A 14759-nucleotide genomic window follows, 5' to 3' on the forward strand; every position below is an offset into this window, starting at 1 on the left:
AGCATTTTTGCCATGGACTACGGGAGCTGTGGTTACGGTACCAAGTCTGCACGTAGTTGGGGTGCACGCATCCTCAGCTACTATGGACTACACCTAAAAATTCTCGAGTTTTACTTGGAAAAGGATTAGTATTAAAATATGAATGCCAGCAATTTTTCAAATCCTGAAGTGTGCATGACATTAAGGTGGTGTGGAACTATTCATAAGTATGTACATGTTTTTGTTCAATGAATGTGAAAGACGGTGATTGAAAATGTATCTACATATCCTGGCAGTAGATTATGGCACAGTTAACAATTATCAAGATAATTAACTGAATTAATAACAGCTATTTTAAAGCTTACATCAGTGTCATGCTTTAATCAACAGCAGGCCAATGGAGCAGCCATTATTAAAGAGCCATAGAGCACTGCCACTGGTAGAAAAATAAAGTTGTGCTATCTGGTTTGGAGTGAATATCACTTTTCTATAAGATTCAGAGTTACTTAAAAGTAATTTGGTTTAAGTCTAAGTTACAACAAGTTGACACAAGTTGGGGCTGAAACATGTAGGCCATTATATTTTACATGTGATCTTAAAGAACACAGGTTTTCTGGAGTGGTATAAATTCAACAAATTATGTTTTACATTGAAATAAACATCTACAAATGTGGATGAAAACAGCAAAGGAGTGGTTACATTTCAATGAATGACATTCAGCCAAAACATGCCATATATAAAAAGTGAAAATTACCACAGATAATAACAAAAAAGCCTCTGCAATACACATAAAGACCAAAGAAAATGCACATAACCTATGAAAATAGGCCGGTCTAATATCATCATGCATTAATGGAGCAAGCCAGGGTTATTTATCTCAAATAACCCTGCTGACTTAAAATTGGTGGCAATAATAAACTTTCATTGTTATTTAAAAGACCTAATGAAATGAAAAATGTTTTCCCCACACAAAAATAAAATCCATTTATGTGTATTCTTATGTCAAAAGTCCCTAAAAGTCGCATCAGGATGAGACTGTGATTGGTTAAGCCAAAACATGCCTCAGTTTCTGAGCTAAGCTTGGTAAAAGAGTCAAAAATAAAGCCATTTCATGACATCTTTAAAGTTTAAACTATTCACAAATAAGGACAATATGGTGAGACTAGATGGCAACAGAAAAATGCAGTCATAAGCTTTACAAACCAGCATAAAAACAATGGAACCAGCGCAACTGAATGTTGTGAGAAAAGGTCATAATAAATGTTATTCTCAAAATAAATGTTATTCAAGTTTAATGAAGGTTATAGGTGCTGTGAAATCTGGGTGAAATATCATAACAGAAAATAAATGAGAAGTTATACGTGTGTGACTTCCCCATTCAACAGCACTAACGTGGCCTGTAGTTCCAGAAGATCAACCTTGTATTCTTTTGTGGTTTGGTAGAGGTGTAAAAATTTAGTCCAACCTGTAGAAGTCTGCTGAGCAATAACCTCACTAAACAGTCTTCTGAAGAGTAGTTCATTTACTTGAATCTTGTTCAGGCTCAATATGTTGCATTTTACGCAACCCTGTATGCAGTCATGCGGGTGTAATTCTTGCGGTGGCTGCGGGCAGCCCATAGGAACAAAGCAGCTGCCATCATCTGCATCGGGGATGTGATCAGGGCCAAGTAGAGAGACCAGCCAAGTGACCCATCCACCCCATCAGGCAGTGCAGAGTTCCGGTGGAGCAGGTCCATTCCTGCCAGGAAACAGCAAACAGTACCCAGAGTGCACAGGCCTGGAGAAGCACGGGTAAAGGAGAATGCTGAAAGTCAGTTAAAACTCACAAATTTGTGTAAACCATACGTTTGGCTAGTTGGGGCATAAAGGTAATAGGTGGGTGAGAAACATTGTTTACTATAAAGTAGAACAAAAATAAGTGTTCCTTTCTCTTACCTGCCAGGAGATGTAGCACTCCTACACCTAGGGTGGGGGTGATGCTGCGGCACAGGCAGGCACACACCCCAATAAGGCAACTCAGGAAAACCAAGGCAAGAGACACCAGGGGCAGGAGGAACTGACACCTCCACAAGTCTGCACAAAGAAACATAAGCCAATGAACGGTGAAAGAATAATACATTATTCGGGCAGTCAAATGTAATACAGCTATTAATATTATCGTAATTTACATTGACAATATTCAAAAGTACTAAATTAACCACTTAAACCCCAGCCCAGCATCCGCATTGTGGGGAAAGCGTTTGCTGAAAATAGCCGATCGACAAGCTCACAACACGACGCGCTGCGTCGCGTTGTCAGAATCAGAATCAGAATCAGAATCAGGTTTATTGTCAAGGTAAAAAAGTGGGTGAAATTTGTTTTTGTACATCATTCCCATCGCAACGTTAAATTCCGTAGAAAGAAGAGTGGGGAGAGAGAGAAGAAGAGGGGTAGGGGGGCAAGTGGGAAGGAGATCAAACAAGAGAATTGTGAGCTTGTCGATCGCCTATTTTCAGCAAAAGCTTTCTCCACAATAACAGAAAAGACATCAGTATAGAGCCCTGAGGGACTCCACTCAACCATATTTAAGTGGGGTTTAAGTGGTTAAACAAAGGTTCGTAAAAAACTGTAAATATGGGTTGGGGAACTCACATGTCCTCAGTAGATCCTCTCCACTGTTATGGTTGCCAGGATCCTTGTACTTAGAAACAAACTGCTGGGGCAGGGTGAAGCTCACACACTGGGTCACCATCTTAGGATCTGGGACAGCAAGAGGGAGAGCTTAAATGCAACTGGGCAAACACCATCAAACTGACATTAAATTAAGACCTGAGGCCATTTCTACAAATGCCTTCTAAATCAGTGGTTCTCAAACTTTTTCGTAATTCAAAATTATTCAAAATGTTTCAAACAACAAAATTAGCAGATGTACACGCTCGCAGTGGGGCACGAAATGACGCGCTGAGCTTGTATATCTGCTATTTTTGAATAGCCAACGCTAAAATGACACAGATGCTTTTTCAGATTATTTCAGTATGAATTCATCACAAATCCTATCATCTTGTGTATTTTTTTATAAACCTTTAGTGATATCACAATGACATGGATTCTTACCGGGCTGTTTGTACCAGTGTCCCTGACCTGGGGCCGGGACAAGTACACACCTCCACCACAGTCCCAGGGTGCCATTGAGACGGAACATGGTGTCACTGTAGGCCTTCTCATCAAAGTCTCCATTGATGAACTCCTCTCGGAGCTCGGAGGCGTTGCTGGAGACTGGCAGACTGCGGTACTGGTACCAGTGTTGTGTTCCCACGGCAACCGACAGATACACTGTGGCGAGGAGGCTGAGCACTGAGCCAATGACCAGAGCTGTGGCGTATCTGTTATCCACCATGATGCCTATATGACAAGATGCTGCTTGACTTGAAGACTAAAATGATGGGGAGATGTCCCAATGTATTTGGTATTCCCTAATAAAAATATTAATTAAAAAATAAATAAATGTGGAGATGATGGTCTTCAGAGAAAAGTGAGGTACTTTTGTGTGAGGAGGTTAAGGCTGTCTTGTGTTAAAAAAAAAAAAAAAAAAAAAAAAAAAAAAAGAGCAGTTCAAAGGTCAGCCACCAAGCACCAGCAGACAGTAACTGGTCATACTGATTGATTAATTGATTAAGATATCAATTACTATATCATAATCATATCCCCAGCTTTGCATTGCATTTCACTGCACCACATCCACTGTCTGTGTGTGTAACCTTGTGTAACGTTTCACAAGGTTGCTCCACTTCACACAAACCTGCATTAAATGACAAAACAACAGAAAATAGAGGTCAGCATAATATATTATATATCACGGGTAACGTCACTAGACGGCTACGTGTGTAGCATCTTTCAGTATCTGGCTAATGCTACCTTGCTCAAATATTTCATGATAGTACTAACGTCAAACCTGAAGCATAAGCGAGGCTATCAAACAATTAACTGAACCGTTAATCTTAACACAGTGTAAGTTGTATTCAACCATTGTTATCGTAGCTACATAACATGTATCTATGCATTTGGTTTTATTTACCTCTTTGCTTCAAGCTTCCTCCTCCCAACAGCTCCTCCTTCCTTCTTCTTCTTTGTTAAAGCCAACCATCATAGGGGTTGGCAAAATACTTCAGGTGTATTAACGCCACCTACTGATACAGTGTGTGAACTGCTCCATATACCATATTCAACTTTATGTTCACTTGAGGAATTCGACTTGGTGCATTGGTCGTGAAATTCATTGAAAAAAGAAAGAAAAGGGTATAAAACATCATAGTAAACAAAAAAAAGTAAATATATAAAATGAATAGGAAAAATAGTAATTATAATACATACAGTATTTGCCAGGTATTCAAAGGGGTACATGGGGTAATTGTCTTGAAATGGGCTTAGTGTCTAGGCGTGTATGTTCAGAGGTCTGGTCCACATGAACTTGCATTTTACCCAGTCTGGCCCCTAACCTAAAATGAGTTTGACACCCCTGACCTAGAATGAAATCAAGATGCTTTGCAGGTTGCTGAGCCGGTCTGGGTCTAGAGCAGATGGAAATGTGTGCATACATGTGGGCGCGCGCACGCAAATTACTGGATAGTACAGAAGGCAGGCTCTAGACTGGATCCCAATGGATAATTTGAAATGAAAACCATACTTTCCATATCCATTGAGATGGAATGAAATGGAGACATAAACTAGAACAGGGAGAATGCTAATGGACCTGTAGTCACTGTCATTGAAGATGGGAGTAATTAAAGCCAATTTCTAGACCCCTGATCAAAGCACATTGATTAACTTTGGTGATGGAATGAGTGTCTTTTTAGATTTCAGGCCAAAACACATTTAAAGCTTTACAATGTATTAAGGAAACTATCACATTCCATACAAATGTATCAGAGGACATTTCTGGTTGTGTATAATCCACTGATAAAGGTTACACATGGTTCTAGCCCTGCATTTCTCAACTCAACACACTTCCAACATAACCCTTTTTGTAGATTTTGTATACGTAAACACAGAGGTACATATTACATGTACAGTGCAGACACAGGAGAAAGATTCAGTGAATAACCATTTAATTGAAGGGCTTGTGAAATTAGTCCCTACAGTACAGGATTTATCAAATCAGCATTTTAATTACAATTGTATGGCATTAAAAACAAATATTTACATATTTTAATTTAAAAAAAAGACCACGATCAAAGTAGTCAAGTGTAAACAAATTCATGGCAATATATTAGCACTTCACAAACAGAATACAAGCAAAATTGTAATATTATACAAAAATAAAATATACTTTATCAAACAACACATTTTCCTGCTGAAATTTAGAGACAAAAATATATTCTTTGGCTTACAGCCTGTTCACATTGAGATTTCAGCACAGCTTGAAATGTCAATGCCTTTAAACAAAACAACACACAATACAACTAAGGCTTTGAATAATAAAAAAAAATCATACAGTTCACCCCTAATCACTTAAGTAGAGCCACCCATGATTATTTTTAAGTGATTACAGAGAATATTGTATGAAATCGGGTTATCACAATAAATCACCTTTATCAAAAACCTCCCTCTGTTTGTAGTCACTGACTACAGTGGCATTCAGAATAGGAGTGCTGGTGAACTCCACCATGCATGGTCCTGTTGTACAGAGGACCCCTTCCAGCTCAAGGACTGTCACATTGTTGGGTGCAGCTGTACTGAGGATGCTGGCAGGGACATAAAGAGTCACCTGAGGGCCTCGGCTGGGCCAGTAACGTCCCAAGTTGAAGCCATTGATCCAAACCTGTCCCTGGAAAAAGGAAAAAAGGAAAAGAAAAGTCACTAAAGACAGATTAAGTACCACTCATACTGGGGATATTGCTTTGTTTTGGTGAAATGGACCTAACCACAAAAAAGCACCGTGGGGGAAATTCAGTTTCATCTTCACCCAGGTGATGGCTGCTCAGATGGTTATGAGCGCTCAGGGGGAGCTGTTAGAGTGTTTGCTCAGGGACACTTTGACATATAGCCAGTACAATAGAGTACAATAATTCACTGCCTGCCTGCAATGTTAAGCCAATATTAGCATTTCAAGCTGTGCCAAAGTTCTGTTTCCCAGCTATGGCAGACCTAAATCCATGTGATCTACATTATACAGTATATCTACTATATCTACATTAAGTTCCTGAGCTTAAGTAAAGACAACTGGATGAACACAAGAACACCACACACAATGTGAACATTAGCCTACCTGAGCGCTGAACACAATTTATACAAATAAAACCCGAGCCCTGCTGTAGGCTAGTGCGGCTCATTTGTTTGCCTCAGCAAATGATTCATGTACAGTAATATGGTAGTATTCTTCTAGAGTTTAAGTATTACAACATATTTTATAATGAGACACATGCCTTCCTCCAGGATGGGAACTTGATATAGGTGTCCTGGGGCAGGTCTGGAATGCCGTCGGGAATGATGAAGCTGCCCCCGTAGAAGGTTGGAAGAGACAGGTTGGAAGGCTGAGGTGCATCTCTTGTTGAGGGCTCAGTTTCCCCAAGGAGCCCCTCGCTGACGGCCTCATCAATACTGAGACTGTACATGGTCCAGCTAGTGAGCACATCAGGCCCAAGTGTCAGGTTGGACACTAAGCCCTGTGAGGCAAAGCAGGATAGTGTCACAAGAACAAATATCTTAGTAACTGTAAATGTCTAAAATTGTCACAATTGAATACATAGTATAAATGGGTCTCATATATAGTATAGTTACAAAAAAAACATGTGGAGTACAATACTGCCTGAACTGCCTGTCTAAAATATTGCTAACAGCTGTATTGTACGTGACAATAAAGCACCTTAAACCTTAACGTTTTGTTTACTTCACAATAAAGAAACAAAGAAAATAAATTAAAAAATAAAACATTGTTAAAACATAAGATGTTAGTGCCTCAGGTTTTTATACAGACAACTGTGTACATTATGTATGGTAGCCTTAGAAATATACAATGAAAAGAACCTTGAAGTCATTGATTTGCTTCCCATAGTTGATTCGGCCCATATTCTCCACTAGTATGTCAACCTGACTTCCAGCTTTACCGGTCACATTGATACTTAACACTTTGTTTCTTTCAAGTATCCCCATTGCCACCTTTGGAACAAAAGAGAAGAGTCATAAGTCTCACGATGAAACATGTGTGATTCATCCCTAAAATAATTTTACTGTTGGCCAGCACCACCCAACATAGTGCATAACCCTTAGAAAATGTATTTTAACCATTAGGGAAGTACATTAATAACTGTGACAGAGCTGTAGTGCATAAACACTAAATCTGTGTGTATATATTCTAACAAATCACAGAACGTTTGGATAGCAGAAGACTCACCCCATCCACGGACACGTATGCCCTATCATGGACACCATTCAGTGGAGAAGACAGAGGAGTTGGTTTACTGCAGTTAACAGGTAGCTTGGTCCTGTAGAGCATAAACCCAAAGGCCTGCAAGGGAGAGGGAAAATATATCATAATATATAAACTATAAACCTATATGATAATGAATAACAGTATAAAACATATCCTATTTAATAATACCATGATATTACTAACACTTACAAATCTGACAAATGTAGTTAGAATTTCATAATCTAATACAAAAATCACAGCAGAGGGTTACCTGGCTCAATTCAGTGAAGGTCAGAGGGTACATGTTCGTAACAGGTCCGGAAAAGGACAATATTTCTATGGCATCTGTTAATGTCTGGAGCTGCGATGGCAAATGGTAATTTATGTATTTCATTATACAACTGTATGTCTTTATATCATGTCATACCTTCCCCTTTCCAAGAGGTGAATTACAATATAATATTTGAGGGTACCAAAGTTCAAAGTTTAATTTCTCAACTTAGGGGACATTAGGGAGGAATAACTTCAAATAAACACCAACCTTCTTCATTTTAACAACTCCGTATGCATACTTTGGAGAAGTAGGAGGCGGGGGTCCCTCTGGTATCTTCTTATACTGTTGAAGTAAGATAAAATAGTTCTTCCAGGTTACACATACTGTATGTCAGCTCAACAATAATTATTACATCTGCCAATGTTTTTTCCCATTAGTAGCAGTATATCTCAAAAGGGGTATGAACAGATTTGTACAAAATATGTGGACAGGTTGGTTGTAGGTCAAGGATGAACTGATTAACTTTTCATTTGGAAAAGTTTACAAAAAGGGGGTATGGCCTATCACACAAAGGAGCATATCCAGAACGTAATGTAACACTATAAAAGCTTCAGTAAAGGTTGGTCATGGGGCAAGGAAGAACTGATTAACTTCTCACATTGATTGGCCAAAATGGGGCGAGGCTGTGGGCATGGCTCATCACAAAACTGAGCAAAACCTCAGAATGGATTCATGTAACACCAGGAATTGGAGTCATCGGACTTGGCTCAGTGCCACCGACTTGCCGGTCGATGCCCTGGGTCATGCCCACGTCTGCTTTTTTGAATGATAATTACATGGGTCTACAATTTTCACTTAAAATAAATAAATACAATACTCTAATATACAGCTTTCTATTTTAAACCATGATGAAATGTTATGAAAATGTATGTTTTCCTAAAAGGTGGTGTGCTACAGCAACATTTTCTGCAAAAGCTGCTTCTTTTGCAGAGGTGTGTTCTCTACTGGGAGCTTTTTCTAGTTAATTCAAATCTTTTTTGCAGCTGTAGGTCAATTACGTAAACTGACATCACTTTGCATACCATTTTGATCACATCTCGAATGGCAAAGTACTTCTCTGTGAGGTCTCCAGCTTCTGTAAGAGGGGCATCATAGTCATAGCTGGTAGGCTGAGGGGCATATGCCGTATTGGCACCTTAGAATAACAACAAACAATTAGACAGTGAAAATACTGCCTTGGTAATGATGATAGGTATACGACTGCCAAAAATGACTTTCTCAAATACAAACGGAAATGTCATCTTCTGAAACCAAGTTGTGAAATGGCACTTACCATTCCAGTATGCAAAGTTTGTTCCTCCAATGAACATGTACCTGAGGGTAGATTATTATATGATTAGCATATCATTAAAAAATAATAGAGAGCAGAAATGTCCATTACTTACAGAGCACAGATACAAGAGATGAAGCTTTTGTATCACGATCATTCTCTCCACCAAGTGATGTTTACACACAGTTACATCTACAGTATTTAGTTTCCCTTTCCATTAAACAGTTGGTAGGGAAGCAGATGTTGTATAACTTAAACATTGTGCCCTACATACTTAAATATCTCACATTTTTTGGGTATTTAAAAAACAAATTTGAACAATCTTGGCAACCTGTACACCCTTTGTGAAGCCCCATGTCAAAAACCTTTGAAAAGCAATGTTTCCAACTTCGCTCCATTGCCAAAATCAAGCCATTTCTCACTGTCCAAGACCTTGAAGTAGTCACCCATGCCCTCATATCATCCCGTTTGGATTACTGCAATTCCCTAAACACTGTCATTCATAACCTGCCCACAAATGGTCCAAAATACAGCGGCCAGGCTCCTAACTGGTACCAGGAAGAGGTATGATATTACTTATACCCCTATCCTGGCCTCTCTCAGCTTTGCATTTAACAGCATTTAACAGTAGTGTGTCACTCTTAGAGACTTGTGTTAACCACTCACATGTTAACATTTGCACCTAGAGCCAGGATCTCATTGAGAGACTTTGCCACTATGGCGGAGGATACCACAGAATGGTGTTCGCCCCAGTGATCTAGCCAACCAGTGTAGAATTCAGAGTTGACCTGTAATACAAGGACGCAAAATTGTCAAGGTCTGACTGAAGATGTAGTAATTGTGTCAACACAAGCGAAGACAATATGTGTTGCTTACCAAAGGCCCATGAGGTTCAACGTGTCTCTGTGGCTCAAATGCAGCAGTAACGTTTCCCCCTTGTATGCACAAAAGACATAGACTCAATGCACACAAAGACTAACAATGCAAACAAAAACTTGCATATGCCCTCATTCTGACTAATAATGGAGTGAGGCAATAAGTCACCATGGTACACCAACCAAGACGTTGAACACAGTCATCTCACAAAACCTTGAAGCCAATATAATGTGTTCCATGTTTCACTTTTCACATCTTTACTCTCCTTTTTGCTTCCTTTGCAATCCAGCCATGCCAGAGGATTATTTAGTCAAATGTTCCACCCCTAACAATGAAGACAACTCTCCATGACATACAAGATTCTACTGCTCTGCATGACAAAACAAATGTCAACCTGGCATCTCTATTTTGGGCATTATATTGTCAAAAGTTGTCATACATTGTCAAATAGCAAAAATAGCAGATCTACAAAGCAAGCTCACAATGTTGGACATAAGCTATTTTGTATTTTCCCCATTTGTCGAACGACAAAGTAGAGACTTAATGGTTAAGTGCAGAAGTGTAATCTTTACTGCATATTATAATGAATCAAGTAGAAGTGGGGGGGGGGGGTTATCGGGCTAAATGCTACAATTAAATACCTGAAATTATCTGTTTGTTTGTTTTTTAAAGAAAGGGAAAAAAATAAATCTGCAACTCAGACTTACCTGGACCAAAATCAACGGTAGCATAGAGACCTTGAATGGCACCACATTTGAGGTAGCTAAGCCCAGCCCCATCTGTAGTGAACAGCACCACCTCCTTCCCCAGGTGAGAGCGGAACAGCCTGGCTAGGTGGCGCATGTAATTGTAGTCACAAGCAAAGTAGCTGCCATATTCATTCTCCACCTTAAGTATCAGAGGCAGAAACATGGTGAGAGAGGGGTTGTTTTGTATTAAGCCTGATACTTTGTTGTACGGCAGTGTATGAATAACAAATTGAAGGACCACTTCACCCATTTTCAACCTATCTTCATGTAATTGGTCCTCACTAATGCTCATTTCTCTCTATTCGGTCTGTGTCTCAGAGGATGGCTGTGGACAGTTCAGAAACCTGCGTACCAGGGACAGGTTTTTCATAAGTGAGGACCAATTATATGAAGATGGGGTTGAAAATGGGTGATGTGCTCCTTTAAGGTACCACAATGGCCCAGTTAGTGATAAGAAGAAAAGGGTACAGCGATGATACCTGTACGGTGATGATAGGCCCACCATTCTGATAGAGAAAAGGCTTAATCATGGGCAGTATCTTCCCCATCCACTTATCAACTGCAGCAATGTAATCTGTACAGCATGACAAGACATTTGTAAAAACATGACAGCACACACAAAGCCATATTTTGCATACCTTGCTGTTTATGATTTCACACTCATCCATTACATACCTGGGTCTGATGACCGCAGCACAATGTCTTTCTTGCTAAGTAGCCAGGCAGGTAGGCCACCCTAAAAGACAACAACATCCATACACACAGCATGTGTAAAACTTTTTTTATATCAGCAAATTACTAGTTGTAAAATTCTCCACAGTTGAAAAAAACAGACGGTGATGTTTGCAGTTGAGGCATAGCCTCAACACTTTAATATGTACCGTACACACTTAATTCCCTTAAGAATGTACATTAAGACTCCATCTCTTACCATGTCCCACTCTCCACATATGTAGGGGCCAGGTCTAAGTATGACCAGTAAACCAATGTCTTGAGCCAGTTGAAGAAAGTACTCCACATCCCTGTCGCCACTGAAATTATACTGGCCTGGAGAAGGTTCATGGTAGTTCCAGGGAATGTACCTTCATGGAGAACAACAAGCAAATGTGGATTAAGAAACTTCACTTTGTTTAGTTGAATCTCTGCTTAAGGAATGTCATTGAAATTCTTAACGTATTTGGCAACTTTGATAAAAGATAAGATATAATATGCTCTAATGAATGAGCCAAAAACTTCCAGTAGTGGACTCTTTTGTTGAAAGAAAAGTCAGAGCAGTGCTCCAGCTTTTCTTTCCACAGATTAGTCCACCATTGGAAGTGTGGGATAATTGTTTTATTCACTGTTAGGTAAGGCATTCCAATCACGTGTACTAGACTGTCTCACTAGCATGTGACTTGAGGGTGTCAGCCAACCTTTGTCTTATAATATGTTCTGATAATCTGAATTTTGTAGACTCAAGATGGCCCTTGTTGACCAGTACCACCTGACAATTATTGTTATGATGAGTACCGCTTGTGACTATGACGTAAGGTTCCTCCATCTCAATTATGGTCTAGTCTCTACTTGGACAGAGAACTATACTTAACCATTTTTGTGTTTCATGTCTACTTCTCCCGTGATATAAGACAATAATCTTCTATTTTACATACATACATACTGTACTCAAGTCAAGTGTGTGACTCAACATCCTGACTGAATCTGAATGCCTTGACAGAAGCTTTTACAAGCAGTTTTTTCATTTGTATTTTGCTTCGCTTGTTGAGCACCCCCCTCACCGTTTTCTTTGTTAGTTGTAAAGTGAAGGCACACCTGTATATGCATTGTTCTAAATTAACAACATAGTCTATATCCTTGCATCAAGTGTAGCATTAAAGTGGCTGGAATAACATGGTAATATCATAAGTCCCTTCACTGAGAAAAGTACTGGGACAAGTTTGCACATATGATATCAATGAATATTGAACACAACTCTATTCAGTATCTGATAGAATAATAAGTATTCATTAAGTTAGCTAATATGAGGTAAACATACACTTGAATGGCATTAAGTCCAGCCATATACGTCTTGAGCAGCCGATCTTTCCAATAGGCTCTAAGGATCCTGTTGTAATGGATGCTTCCAGATATGTAGCGAAACTCTTCTCCATCTTTCCGAAAGCAGTCTTTCTCGTAGTCCACACTAAATGAACGGTCTGCTCCAAGCTGATGGCCAACAGAGAAGTCAAAGCACAATTTAACAGTGTTTAGAGAGCCTTGTGTAACATTCGGTCTATGTTGACCCAATCTTGGTCTATTTGCCCTAGCTATGTATGTGATATTACGTACATTTCATGTATTCCAAATACACACACATGAAATGTATGTAATATCGCAGCCATTCTAGGGCTAGACCAGAACAGCATAAAAAAACAATATGGTTATAACAATTTTGTAAAGGTTTATAAAGGTTACACTTTTTATGACAAAAGCATCACCTGATGCATTAACAACGAGAATTGTTGCCATCGGATATGCCTGCCAACCTTTAAATGGAAGTCTAACAAACGTTCAGATAAATTGTCAGCTCGAATTCAAAACACACTACAAGATGAAATGCTAGTCTACAGAGATGATGATTGATTGTACCTTGTTGCATTACATTAGGTAAGACTAGGCTCTAGCAGCAATAGTGTCAATAAGGGATGATGATGAGTATGAAAGGTATTTAAAAAAACATTTACTTACTGAGTTTCCAAGGAACAGCAGCGCTGTCCCAGCGAGTAATAGATACATTTCTTGCTTTGTCATCCTGGGCATCACGTACTGTCACTGATTATTTTATAATGTCTCTGTACATCCAGACAGTCACTGTTTGCTCTACTCTCTCACTGGGTGGATCTGCGGTCTACTTGTACCAGCTACCAGGATGTTTGAAAATATAAAAATCACGTGTTGCGGAAGTAATCATGTGACAAAACCTTTGACAAAACGTGTATGACCAGGGTTGCCATGTCTGCTTATTATAAGCAACGTTGGGCTGCTTTTTCTATAAAGTTGCCTTCCACATGTAAAATAATTAAATAACGTTGTTAAAATGTTTAAAAAGATCTTCCACATTTATTTCAAGATCTTGTGTTGTGAGCTTGTAGATCGGCTATTTTCAATTACTGTAGCTAAGACAAGTGGAGTGAGAAGATTGAATGCATTCTGCCCAACATTAACGTACTCAGTTTGATTGAAAGTCCCCTGACCTCCCCACCACATCATCTAAATTGTGTGCATTGTAACTTATCATAACAATATGTGGTTAATAGTTCAGTGAAGAGGCTTCAGGCTTGTCTTGAGGAAACTTCCGTATTGATAAAGTGGCAAGCCTGAAGTTATGCAAAAAAGTATTTTCGAGGAACTCCAAATGAGTTCTTAACCATTACAATCGACATGAGAACAGCATTGACATTAAACAGGTCTCCTATAACTCTATCCTCTATCGTACCAAGACTGAAAAACGGCACTGACTCCTGGGTCAAAATGTCTTCATACTCAGTCTAGTTTTTTTTTACAATGCATTATGCCACATACATTTAGAAAAGTCTCTTTCAATTTCCCTTGGTAATGCATAGAGGTAACATTTGCATTGGGTATAGAAGCCGGGGTAGCCAAGGGCGCCGATACCGTGGGTGCTTCGGGGCTGAAGCACCCACCTGAAATGAGGAGCACCCACTGGGTGCTGGTCCCAAAAAAAAAATATATATATATATTTATTTTTTATTTTTTTATTTTTTATTTTTTCAAAATCAGTAGTGGTGGGTGCCCGGATTTACAGTACCATAACCATTACAGTAGCTACTAGCTGTCTAACTCGGATATCCACTCATTGGTGGGGGGGGCGCCGCGCGCGAGTATGAGGGGGGGGGGGGTGCACGCGCTCATACTCGCAGTCAACGCGCAGCCGCTCGTACTTGCAGCGCGCTCCCATTTGTTTACGTTTTGCCGGCTCTAGACAGTCTTCACCTAGCAGGTAAATTAACACAAAGTTCACAAACTAAGAGAGAGATGCTTGCCTTTACTGCACTAATAGCAAGATGAAGCCACCAGCACCTTCAGCAAAGAAGAGATTCACCCAGCAGAAACTAAATTTCTTCAAACCCGCAGAGGCGAACAGCACAGTCAGAGTGAGGAGGAG

The 14759-nt window shown here is 39.6% G+C and overlaps 2 protein-coding genes across 2 annotated transcripts; both read right to left on the reverse strand.

Annotated features, from left to right (window-relative positions):
• Positions 1-532: 532 nt before the first annotated feature.
• Positions 533-4088, reverse strand: LOC311056727 (claudin domain-containing protein 1-like). Its single transcript, XM_084073534.1, has 5 exons — positions 4036-4088; positions 3075-3759; positions 2613-2720; positions 1917-2054; positions 533-1758 (listed from the first exon to the last, which is right to left on the reverse strand). The coding sequence occupies exons 2-5, from the start codon at positions 3355-3357 to the stop codon at positions 1538-1540; spliced, it is 750 nt and encodes a 249-aa protein (XP_083929660.1). The 5' UTR covers positions 3358-3759; positions 4036-4088; the 3' UTR covers positions 533-1537.
• Positions 4089-5048: 960 nt separating this feature from the next.
• Positions 5049-13447, reverse strand: glb1 (galactosidase, beta 1). Its single transcript, XM_084078674.1, has 16 exons — positions 13322-13447; positions 12630-12799; positions 11529-11679; positions 11273-11333; positions 11077-11171; positions 10556-10736; positions 9849-9907; positions 9639-9760; positions 8976-9016; positions 8725-8837; positions 7910-7984; positions 7640-7729; positions 7351-7464; positions 6984-7115; positions 6383-6622; positions 5049-5784 (listed from the first exon to the last, which is right to left on the reverse strand). Exons 1-16 carry the CDS (start codon positions 13391-13393, stop codon positions 5533-5535), a joined length of 1968 nt encoding a protein of 655 aa, XP_083934800.1. The 5' UTR covers positions 13394-13447; the 3' UTR covers positions 5049-5532.
• Between the last annotated feature and the right edge of the window lie 1312 nt (positions 13448-14759).

This window comes from Gymnoscopelus microlampas, assembly GCF_963454915.1.
Source record: "Gymnoscopelus microlampas genome assembly, chromosome: 2".
In the NCBI taxonomy this organism is placed as follows: domain Eukaryota; kingdom Metazoa; phylum Chordata; class Actinopteri; order Myctophiformes; family Myctophidae; genus Gymnoscopelus; species Gymnoscopelus microlampas.

Coding starts and splice junctions, on each gene's coding strand:
- glb1 (XM_084078674.1), bottom strand. CDS start 13,393: ATGCCCAGGATGACAAAGCAAGAAATGTATCTATTACTCGCTGGGACA. Junction 7,985..8,724: donor TTCGAGATGTGATCAAAATG/GTATGCAAAGTG, acceptor TTACTTCAACAG/TATAAGAAGATACCAGAGGG. Junction 7,730..7,909: donor GAGTTGTTAAAATGAAGAAG/GTTGGTGTTTAT, acceptor TTGCCATCGCAG/CTCCAGACATTAACAGATGC.
- LOC311056727 (XM_084073534.1), bottom strand. CDS start 3,357: ATGGTGGATAACAGATACGCCACAGCTCTGGTCATTGGCTCAGTGCTC. Junction 2,721..3,074: donor ACACTGGTACAAACAGCCCG/GTAAGAATCCAT, acceptor TTGCTGTCCCAG/ATCCTAAGATGGTGACCCAG. Junction 2,055..2,612: donor AGAGGATCTACTGAGGACAT/GTGAGTTCCCCA, acceptor TTCTTTGTGCAG/ACTTGTGGAGGTGTCAGTTC.